General features: G+C 45.0%; 2 protein-coding genes across 4 annotated transcripts in view; one reads left to right on the forward strand and one right to left on the reverse strand.

Moving 5' to 3' along the window:
* LOC144732212 (annexin-B12-like) overlaps positions 1–11,735 on the reverse strand; it is a 246,943-nt gene that overhangs the window by 74,817 nt on the left and 160,391 nt on the right. The window lies entirely within an intron of this gene.
* CYP4V2 (cytochrome P450 family 4 subfamily V member 2) overlaps positions 1–11,735 on the forward strand; it is a 52,372-nt gene that overhangs the window by 28,057 nt on the left and 12,580 nt on the right. For 2 of the 3 annotated variants that reach the window (XM_078613605.1, XM_078613603.1), the window contains exons 5-10: positions 1,191–1,260; positions 2,429–2,555; positions 3,246–3,416; positions 6,652–6,754; positions 7,573–7,707; positions 10,944–11,123. In XM_078613605.1, the coding sequence (XP_078469731.1) occupies positions 1,191–1,260; positions 2,429–2,555; positions 3,246–3,416; positions 6,652–6,754; positions 7,573–7,707; positions 10,944–11,123 (786 nt within the window). The remainder of the gene's footprint in view (positions 1–1,190; positions 1,261–2,428; positions 2,556–3,245; positions 3,417–6,651; positions 6,755–7,572; positions 7,708–10,943; positions 11,124–11,735) is intronic. The other variant, XM_078613604.1, reaches the window with a different exon arrangement.

Consider the following 11,735-nt stretch of genomic DNA (forward strand, 5'->3'; position numbering starts at 1 on the left):
CCTACTTATACTTTATTCACCTATTTTTGCACCAGTTGTAGGCACTCCGATAACTATCTATACGGTCACTTATTTTAACTTCTCCCCACTCTTATCTACCTTTCACCTCACTTATCCTGCTCTCAGCGACTCTGCTCTCAGCGACTCTGCTCTCAGCGACTCTGCTCTCAGCGACTCTGCTCTCAGCGACTCTGCTCTCAGCGACTCTGCACTCAGCGACTCTGCTCTCAGCGACTCTGCTCTCAGCGACTCTGCTCTCAGCGACTCTGCTCTCAGCGACTCTGCTCTCAGCGACTCTGCTCTCAGCGACTCTGCTCTCAGCGACTCTGCTCTCAGCGACTCTGCTCTCAGCGACTCTGCTCTCAGCGACTCTGCTCTCAGCGACTCTGCTCTCAGCGACTCTGCGTCTCCACCGCTGCCCTCACCTACGCTCCCTCAGACCCGCTCACCCATCTGTCCCGGGCTGGGGGATCAGCACCCGCCTGGCAACGGCGTGAGGGTTGAGGTCCCGTTGACGGCCGGAGCGGCGAGATGTCTTCACTCTTCGTCCCCTCCACTCACGCACACACCCTTATATCCCTCTGATAATTATCCGAGACTGCTCATGCATCTCTTTAAGCTCTCGCTAGGCCGGCGCCTGTTGGTCCATCAATCATTCCCTTATCTCCCGTCTCCCTGGCAACACCTCCGGCCTCAACATGCACAACCGGTCGACCCCATTTGCACCTGTTTCGCCCCTTAACAACTGGCGGTTTGTCCGTGCAAACCTCATGTTGCACACGTGCACCTGTTTCCCTCAGTTGCCCTCAGTTAACTGTGTGTACGGCGTATTTCACTCCTCTAGACTAGTACCAGACCTGAGTCTGTACCCGTATTATTATTATTACAAAAATATGTTAATGAAATAACATGTTGGTCATAACTGACGAAAACCTGAGCTAACTATAGACACTATTGTTTGTACTTGTGTTCCATACTCTTTGGTTCTTTCATTAAAGTCACGTAGGTATAAAATAAATTAAATCACGACGTTTCGGGCGCAACACAAGCGTCTGTCATCAGGTGGGACAACCACAGCAAGTGGTTGTCCCACCTGATGAAAGAACCAAAGAGTATGGATTCCTGCAGTCACGAAAACTTTCAATCTAGATTGTACTTGTGTTGTTATCGCTGCGTTGTTCTCTGTACAGAGACGGCCATGGGCAGGAAGGTATACGCACAGAGCAACAGCGAGTCGCAGTACGTGCAGGCCGTGTACAAGTGAGTGCTGTCTCTCCATGCGTTTCTCCATGCTGTCTTTCTGTGCGTCTATCCGTGCATCTCGCCATGCTGTCTCTCCGAGCGTCCTTCCGTGCCTTCTCCATGCATCTCTCCATGATGGGAAGCATGATCTGATGGAACTTGAGAGTAACAGGTTGCTGCGTGAAGGCCTTGCCCTGGAAAAAGCGTCCGCATTGATCACCGCACTGTCCGTCACGCGCACTCCGTGCCCCGTCTCATTTTCAGCTGCGGGCATGATAACCGTTGCTAGTGCACCTCGTGCTAGCACCACCATCATTATCGCCAACACTTTTGAGGACAAGCGCATGTTGGGAAACCTTACAGAATCTACGTGTGTGCATGATTTGTCTTCCGTGTTTAGTTGATTTTTAAAGTGCACCTTTGTTCAAGGTGCATTATGACCTTTGTTCAAGGTGCACCACCGCGCCACAATACACGGGCCTAGTTTAATTATAAGAAAATATCGCATTCTTCCCACGTTACTTTTTTCTTCATGTTCAACGGAAAGCAAGATTAGAATTTTATTTTTGAAAATAATCTTGGCTTGAGTTTGATTTAGTCTTTAGTTTCTTCATTTCTTCGTGTGAGTTTTTATACGTGCACTGCAGATTCAGGCGATGCCTCAGGACCCCAATCATTTGTAGGATTTAACACGTTTGATGCAATGACAAAAATAGGGAGATTGGGCGAAGATTGGAGATTCAAGAGGACTCATGACTGAACCTTGAGGAACTACCCTGGAGACAGAAGAGAAACCTTGTTTCCCAGGTGTACACATTGGCGTTCTTCTTGCTGGGTTAGAAACCAGCCCAGGGCCTTTCCCCAGGCATCACGGTTTCCAGCAGTGAGAGCAGAATTGATGATCAACTATATCACGTGATGTTTTCTCTGCCTGCCAGTTTCTGTGATGCTGTTGGTTTTAACAGCTGCTTAAATCAGCCTTGCAGTCCCTCGAAGACTGTAAAACGATACCACTAAATTGACTACACAATACAAATGTACATGAAAACATAACAGTAAACACAATAACATATCCATAAACAATATAAACAATACACTTTGACTGGAGTTCTTGTGTATTTGTCGTATTTTAAACTGATTTTGGCAATGGGAATACAAATACCATAAATGTTGTATCTGTTTGCAGGTTGAGTGACTTCATTCACAGGAGACAGAAAATGCCCTGGTTCTGGTCGGATTTTCTCTACTCGACCCTGGGGGAAGGAAAAGACCATGACCGATGTCTCAAGGTCCTCCACACGTTCACCGAGGAGGTGCGAGTCTGTATTTTTCACGAGGGACTCTGCAATTTGTGAGAATCCACCTCACCTCCAGCCCAACTCCACCTGGGACAGGATCCAGACTGGGCTCTTCCTCTCCTTGCAGCTTTTGCACATTTCACTTCTATACATTTGCTTGCTACGGACATAATTTTGTATGTAAAAATGTTGAACTTCTTTCGCACTGTACATAGCCAAATATATTAATCGAATGTGCGGGGAAGGACAACAAACTAAACACAAAACAAAGTTCCAAAGAAATGAGTTTTCAATCGAGATTTAAAAGTGCATAGCTCCAGTGGCTTCCTAATTTTGACTTAAAACTTTCGTGACTGCAGGAATTCATATTCTTGGTTCTTTCGGTAAAGTCACGTGAATAGAAGAAAAAATAAATAAATAAAAAATACAATTAAAATAAAAAAAAAAATACAATCAAAATAAATTGAAAATAATAAAAGCGAAAAACCCACGACGTTTCCATCGCAACACAAGCGGTCTTCATCAGGCAGAAGGAATAGCGTTCCAGATGGCCGCAGAAGCGCATCTGAAAGCACGTGATGTTAAACGTTGTGATCATATGGGTGATTTTTTGCAGAGGCAAGGGCGGTGACAGATACTCTCGAGAGACTGTTGCCGACTCTGCTCGTGTGCCCCCTCGATACCCTTGTGCGATCACCTGCGCAGGTGATCATAGAGCACTCTCAGAGCCATAAGCATGAGAGGGACACCGGGACCAATGCCCAGCGGCGAAAGAGACTCGCCTTCCTGGACATGCTGCTGGCCGCCAAGGACAGCGAGGACCGGCCCCTCTCCCACAGCGACATCCGCGAGGAGGTGGACACCTTCATGTTTGAGGTGGGTGCCTCAAGGAGGTGAACACGGAGAGACTCCTGGCCTCTAGATTTCAGGTCTCGCATCTGATGACACGATTCAGCCTCGGTTGCGGATGATATCAGCGATGCCACACTACAGATACATATGGACCTTAGATGCTGATGATCATGAGAAAAATCTTGATGGCTCTTGGGGACACTGTTTAAAGGAAAGCCACCCACACAGATTCCTATCTGAAACCTGACTCCCACCACCATCCAGCACAGAAGAATTCCCTCATCAAAACATTACACCATCGGGCCCACTGCATATCTGACCAACACCACCTAGCCAGTGAATTGGAACATGTACGCCAGGCCAGAGGCGTAGCTAGGGGGGGGCAGGGGGGTACATATGTCCCCGGGCGCCAAGGTAAAGGGGCGCCAAAATTAGGCTTAAACGTTACATTATAACTTATTGCGGCGGGCGCGGCAGCCTGAAACTACTGCACAAATCTACACCTCAACCTAAAAGTTGATATATCCTGCCACACACAGCCTACATTTCATGTAATTACATTTTGGTACGCGCGCCTATTAAGAACTTACATGGAAGAACGTCCCAAACAACAGACAGGCGCAGTCTTTCAGCCTTAGTCACTGGCCTGTTTTTTGGTGGCGGAAACTACAACGGCCTATTTTTAGTTTTTATTAGTGACACCACGTTCCAGGCGGCTGCAGCTGCCGCAGTAGCCCACGCACATTAAATTACATCATCATGGTTTAAACGCCGACTAGCGAACGGAGAGGAAGTGACTCGTTCGTGGCTATTATATTCACCAATCAATAAAGCTGTTTACTGTTTCTGTTGTCTATTATTTACATAATCGAGTTCAAACTCACGAGCTTCGTTTGAGTTAACAAACGGTTTCAACAAGTGGAGAAAGCCAGAAAAACTAAATTCTCATGAAAACAATCCTAGCCACCGCACCAGAGCTTTTACTACATGGAACGAACGAAGGATAATTGATGGTACTGGAATTGACGCAGTGGTTCAAGCTCAGATTCATTTGGAAAAACAACATTAGCGAGATATATTGCAAAGAATACTCACCTGTATTAAGTTTCTGGTTTCACAAAATTTGGCACTACATGGCCATGATGAAGATTTGAATGTTGGAAATTGTCTCGCGCTGATCAAACTCGTTGCACAGTATGACCCACTGTTAGCAAAACACGTACAGCACGCAGGAGAAAATCCGGGATCAGTTTCTTATTTGTCACCGAAAATCCAGAATGAATTTATCCACATACTTGCGTCGACTGTAAAGAACCAATTGTTGGAGATTGCAAAATGCTGCTCAGTAACCGGAATGAAGTTCTACCAGAAACTCCTTTGGATCTTCTTGGTTTTATTGTGTTTTATGGAGACGACATATTTCCGAATTTGCGAATTTCACTGCAAATGTTATTAACAATAGCAGTTTCAATTGCAAGGTGTGAGCGGTCGTTCAGCAAATTGAAACTTATTTAGTCGTATTTGCATGCTTCAATGGGACAAGATCGTCTCAGCGATCTTGCTCTTCTTAGCGATGAAATAGAAACATTGGAAAAAACAGATGTTGATTACGTGATTGACCAGTTTGCGACAGTGAAATCAAGAAAAATTAATCTTTTGTAGACTGTCAACCAGTCTACGACAGTGACTGAGTGAGCCATGTAATATAATTTCTATAAATTTGCTTCTTTAAATACGTTTCATTAAAATTTAAATTGTTATTTCTTATTCGATGTAATAGGAAAATGTGATTAAATGGGGGGGGGGGGGGCGCCAATTTTATAGTTCGTCCCCAGGCGCAAAATATATATGAATGGATATTCGGACCAGATTATCCGCAAAGCTGTTTCTCCAACCATAGAGAGACAACCCCCTTAGACTCCGATCAAAACCATCACGTTACCATACATAGCAGGCGTTACCAAAAAGATTTCCAAAATCTTAAACAAACACAATATCCAGGTCCGATTCAGTACAGTACACAAGATCCGTGATCTAATCCCATCCGTAAAGGATGTCATTCCTGACATGCAATACCCTGGAGTCTACAAACTTAGTTGCATTTGTGGTGATTGTTACATTGGGGAAACGAAACGACATGTATCAGACCACATTCGCGAGCACAAGGCGGATTTGAAACATGGCAGAACTGGATCTTCCGCAGTTGCTGATCACTGCTATAACGCGGTGGGCTCTCATGATATTGTTTTTTTTCCGAGACCAAGGTACTCTGCAAACCGTCAGGCTACTATCAAAGATTTGTTCATGAAGCCATCCAGATATACAAACACAGACATAACTTCAACCGAGAAGATAGATTCAAATTGAACAATCATTGGAAGGATGTTATTAACCAGGTAAAATCCTAATTGCTTTTATAGCTTGCTTCCATACTCGCATTTCCAGTTTCTACAGCACGCTACCTTCGCCCCAGGCCCACGCCGGCATTGTGTCTCACCAGCCGTTGCCTGCCATACACTAGAAGAATGTTATTAATATAGTAATATCCTACTTGCTTCGGGGCTATAGGAAAAAACGACAACAGCTTAACCCCCGCCCCCCGACTCCACACGCCGTCCCCCCTGCATCCTAGAAGGATGTTATGAATATGGTAATATCCTAATTACCTCGGGGCTACAGATGATAATGACAACAGCTTAACCCCCACCCCCGACTCCACACGCCCCCCCCCCCTGCATCTCTCCTCCCTGGCTCCTCCCCCCCTCTTACCCTATATAATCGCTTGTCACATACAGCTTTCTCTGACCACTACAGTAATTGTTTTTTGCTGTTGTTGTCCCACCTGATGACGGAAGCTTGTGTTGCCTCCGAAACGTCGTGATTTAATTTAGTCATTTTTATTCTTTATTTTCACCTACGTGACTTTACCGAAAGAACCAAAGAGTATGGATCCGTGCAGTCACGAAAACTTCAAATCCAGAATGTCCACATTCATCAAATCTTCCAGTGATTTTTATGGTAACAATCAACAGCACTGATAATACAAGCCCATGTTGTAACCTCAGATCACATTTTTCAATTTGTTTGTGAACTCACAAAGATGTTATCAAATCTCTCTAAGAAACGATCACTCCATCCATGCATTTTTCTACCACTTGGTAATCGTTTGGTTCAGGACCAGGATAATAGTGTGTTGGGCGAGACATTGCTTCTATCGTCTTTGTAACGGAACGCACTCTCAATGCTGCTGAATGCCTAGGGGCACGACACGACTGCAGCTGCTACGAACTGGGCACTCTACCTGATCGGGTCACATCCGCACGTGCAGAGGCAGCTTCACCGGGAGCTCGACCAAGTGTTCGGTAGGAATACGCAGAGCACCGTCTGCGTGAAGTGCAGCACACACCCACTGCTCGCTCCATCTCCTGCACCTCAACCTCCGTCATCGGATCAGGCCACAGGAATGATCACCCGGTAATGTCCGCTTGTTGCAGGTGTACTGGTTTCCAGGTAAACAAAAACAAGCTCAAACTAAACAATTTTTTATTTTATCAGGTAAGGCCCACTGAGCCACCTGGCCACAAATGATGGCTCAACGAAGTGGCTTAACATGTGGATATTTATAATAGCCAAATACACATGTTTATAAATGTCGAGGGAAAAACCAGAGGACCCGGAGAAAAATCCACACGACCATGGAGAAAAAAGTGCAAACTCCAAATATATAGAGGTGTCAGGGTCAGACTAGAACCCACGACCTCCTGTATACCAGGCAAGGTAGTTCACATCTCGCATACCGTGGCGCCCTTAGAGGTAGCATCTCTTGAGCGCTCGCTCGAGAAACACGGTGACTCCGGAGAACGTAGTGAAGCCTCTCGTCCTGCTCTTGCTTTTGCTTCGTTAAAGATTGCCATGTGTGCTCAATAAACTTATACCAAACATGGTGTCTGCACAAAGCGGCAGAGTGTAAGTGTGGGTTGTGTGTGTCGATGCTAGAGTGAAAACCAGTCCCAGTCATTTGCCAGGGACAGTGACTCAAGATATGCCTAAATTGCAGATCCCATTGTCTCAACATTGAAGACAAAGTGGCGAGGTGTTTGCTGTGTAGAGAGGACAATATTCGGGCTTCCTTCATGCTTGATTCCTTGTTTCAGGAGCTGTGCTCTACTCCGTATTGCAGGGCAGTCCAGTCAGCACATGACCATGGAGGATCTGAAGAAGTTGCGCTACCTGGAGTGCGTCATCAAGGAGGCTCTGCGCATCTTTCCTTCTGTTCCCATGTTTGCGCGCACCCTGTCCCAAGACTGCACCATCCGTAAGCAGCAGTAGGAGCAAATTCATTCATACATCGCCACAGTGAACATATATATATTGATTTGCGTTGATGCAAAACTAAATATACTCTTGGTAAATAATACCACAGTTTATATGTTAGAATGGGATTTGTACTAAACATATATATAATTTATTGCTGAATCAATTTCTTGACTGGCACCAGATCTCCAAATCTGTAAAACTCAAACACGTTGTGCCGGTGAGCACACACTGTGGCGCTCACCAGCGCCATGGTTATTATAATCTTAATTTACACTGGACGAATACGATAAGCTATGAAGCTTTTTTTCACAGATGTCCAGTAGGGGCAGGTCAGAAAGTTACAACAACAAACAATACAAACACATGATAGGAATGCAAAGTATAGGAAAGGTAAGCAAATAATTATAAAACGAAACTTTGTATTTTACTAGGTAAGGCCCACTGAGCTATTTGCTTCTTTTTCAGAAGCAACCTGGCCACAAATAATGGCTCAATGAAGTGGCTTATCATGTAGAAATTTACAGCAGCCAACATATTTAAATAATATTAAAACATGTTAAGATTATTAGTACAGACAAGGGGTCAGCTACCTGCGGCTCTGGAGCCACATGCGACTTGTTAAGGACTGCTTCACGTTATTTATTAGGAACCGTCTCGTATTTAAGTGCATTGCGGCTCTTGAAATATTGAATTTATTTTACCAAATTAAAAACAAATGCCTCTTGTTATTTTGGTTGGCGACCCCTAGTATAGACCAACACCAATGTATCCATGGAACAACATTTTAAATCACGTATACATGTGTAGTGTCACTGTACGGTGCCGGCCCGGGAGGGCCGTGGTGTGCGATGTTCTTACGTCGCGGACAGCACCTGGTGGGTTGCTGCGTGATGCCGGCTTTAGCATAGCACAGCGTGCGATGCACCGTCATCGCGTACACCACAAGGGGGAGCGGGAGAGTGTCAGCCCAGGGACAGGGTTGCCCCGGGCCATGGCACTCTGGTTGACCCCGTAGACACATGATCTGGAGTGTCCACAGAGAAGGCCTCAGGTGGGGGGGCTAGGGGGTGATCACGTGTCCAGGGAGAGCTCTCGAGGGGGATCCAGAAGGAGCTAGATCGCTCGAAGGCGGGCGGGGCCGAGGGCGCAGCCGGCCCCGACCCAGGAGGATATAAGGTGGGTCCCTGAGAGGGACCGGGGTCGCTTCGATCTACAAGCTCGAAGCTCTACGTCCTACGAGGCATCAACACTTGGCCGGGGACCCGAGTGAGGGTCCGAACCTTCGTAGCTGTAACTCCTACGTATAGTGTCGTTAGCTGGGTGGTCACCACCCTCGGCTGTATCTGGTAAAGGGGCAGTTACCCCTTTGTATATACATGTTACAATAAATGTGTTGCCTCTGAAGAATAACATCTGCAACTCAGTTGGACTCACTACACATGTGTAGTGACATGGAATGGGTCACTATGGAGCATATCACAGGGAAAGGGATCTGCGGTTGCAGCAGCTCTGTCTGTCAGGTCACTTGATAAGCAGAGAGGCAACTCACTAGTAGGTTCCAGAAGGGGGGCATGGCCGGGGGCGGAGCGAGGTCACGCCAGGAGGATAAACGGGGACCCCGAGCGAAGGTTCGGGGCTGTGGTTTGGAGTGGAATCCCGTCGGGCTGCTGGAGCCTTCATCACCATCTTCACCTTCTCGGTGTTGTCAATCAGGCAGTCTGTTAGCTGTCCTGACTGATGTGTAGTTACCATTTGTACCCTGTGAAGGCTATAATAGAGTGCCTCCTATTCCTAGTATCTCTGTGTGTATCACTACACATGTATATTCGAAAATTCAAATATATCCCCTGACAACATAGTTCCGATTTGCACGGTTGGCTACATACGGTGCGAAAGATCTTCAACATTACATCAGGCCATCATGATGAAGACATTAACCAACTACTAATTGAAGGCAAAATGCATTGCAGCATTGCAGTGGGTGGTAAATGCAAAAGTATGTCTACTATTTACTAACTTTTTATTTTACCAGATAAGGCCCACGGAGCTATATAGCTCTTTTTCAGAAGGGACATGGCCACGATTGATAGCTCAACAAAGTGGCTCATCATGTGGAAATTAATAGCACCAAATACTCTAAACGCATGTTTCTAAATGTGGATGAGAAAAAAATTAATGTAAATGGCACCTCCAATTAGCATGGTTTGCTTCGTACAGTGTGAAATAACTTTTACATACATACATTGGAGTTTGCAAGCAGCAGAGACAACCCTTAAAACAACGAGGAGTCTAGGAAATGGGATTGTAGAGACCCAGCAGGTGCAGTTTGAAGGAAAGTGAATGTCGTGTATACTTTGATTCAAACCTTTGCTTTGCGGATGAGGGGCCAGTGCCATGGATGTGTCGCATTACGTCTGCTTAATTATAGTTTTTTAAATGTATTTTTCATAATTATCAAATGCTTAGTTGTCTCATTGTCATCAAGGATTGCTAATTATAATCAGTAAAATGTATTCACGTATAATATGAGAATAGCATTGACATTTTAAATAGAAGCTGTCGCCATCTTGCGAGTTATAGGGTCGATGTGAATCCCAGTCTGAAAATTGTATGTATGTATCTAGTTTGAACTGTGAGAATAGGTTTTCCCCTTTTTTCTGGCAACAAAACAGGTGTTAAGATGTTAAAACACCAAACTGAAACCTTTTTACAAGGAATCATGTCTGCATTAACCACAATACTTGGTGTGAACCAATCAGTTTCAAAGTCAATGCATATATTATCAGAGTATGTTTTTGCTTACATTCTGACCACAAGTATTGTGGTTAATGCAGACATGATTCCTCGTAAAAAGGTTCCAGTTTTGTTGCCATAAAAAAGTGTAAAAACCTATTCTTATCTTAACACCTGTTGCCAGAAAAAAGGGAAAACCCTATTCTCATATTTTGGTACTGGCAACAGAGGTCCCATAATGTATTTTGAACTGCTTTCGCAAACCATACGTAGCCAACCGTGCTAATTAGAGGTGCGGGGGAAGGACAACCTAAACAAAAAATAATATTTTCATGCACTCAATGCCTGTGACTGAATACAGGTGAATTGTGATTGTTGATTACGTGTATCTGTGTGTACACAGTGGCATATTAATTATTCATCGGTCATTCACAGAAACGATCACTCTTGGTGTGTTATTGTGGATGCGAGTGTGAGTTTTGATTTGTGTCCTGTGTGCAGGTGGCTTCACGATCCCCAAGGGAGTAAATGCAGTCATCATCACGTACAGCCTGCACCGAGATCCGGACAGCTTCCCCGAGCCCGAGGAGTTCCGGCCTGAGCGCTTCCTTCCTGAAAACTCAGTGGGGCGCCACCCCTACGCCTATGTCCCCTTCTCTGCTGGTCCGCGCAATTGTATTGGTGGGCGTCCTCCTCCGTGTTACACAGAGCACAATATCAACAAAAGTGTGCAAGATAGCACAACAGAATGCATGAGCCTGCGTGCGCCTGTGTAATTGATTATTTATACACATAGCATTTCATTGGCTGCTCTTTTGCAAAGCCTGATTATATCCTTCCAGAATGCTGAAAGGGCATTATTTAACGTATGTGTGCACGACTATGGCCAAATGTACAACATGGATCAATATGCGGCTTGAATGAAAGAATGAACACAAGAGCCTGAGCGTGTGCATGCATTTGCAATGTGCTTATGACAATTGAGCGAATATGACGAACATTTTACAGTTACAAAAATAATAATTCATGGGTGATGGTCTCGCCTGTGTATATTCATGATATTTTCCTGGTGCTTATGACACTGTGTTACGTGTCGTTGTATTTGCACTAGTTTGATTAACTGAATTTAAAAAATGTGTAATAACTGACAGCCAACTTCATAGCACATGATTCACATTTACTGGATGATGAAAATGTATACTGTCCTTTCCTGCCCCTCTGAATCCCTTTACAGTGACTCTATATCACATTATTTCTGTGTGGTGACCTCTCTATGGTGTGACTTCCTCTTAG

Source organism: Lampetra planeri, chromosome 41 (assembly GCF_965212315.1).
Source record: "Lampetra planeri chromosome 41, kcLamPlan1.2.h2, whole genome shotgun sequence".
Classification (NCBI taxonomy): Eukaryota; Metazoa; Chordata; class Hyperoartia; order Petromyzontiformes; family Petromyzontidae; genus Lampetra; species Lampetra planeri.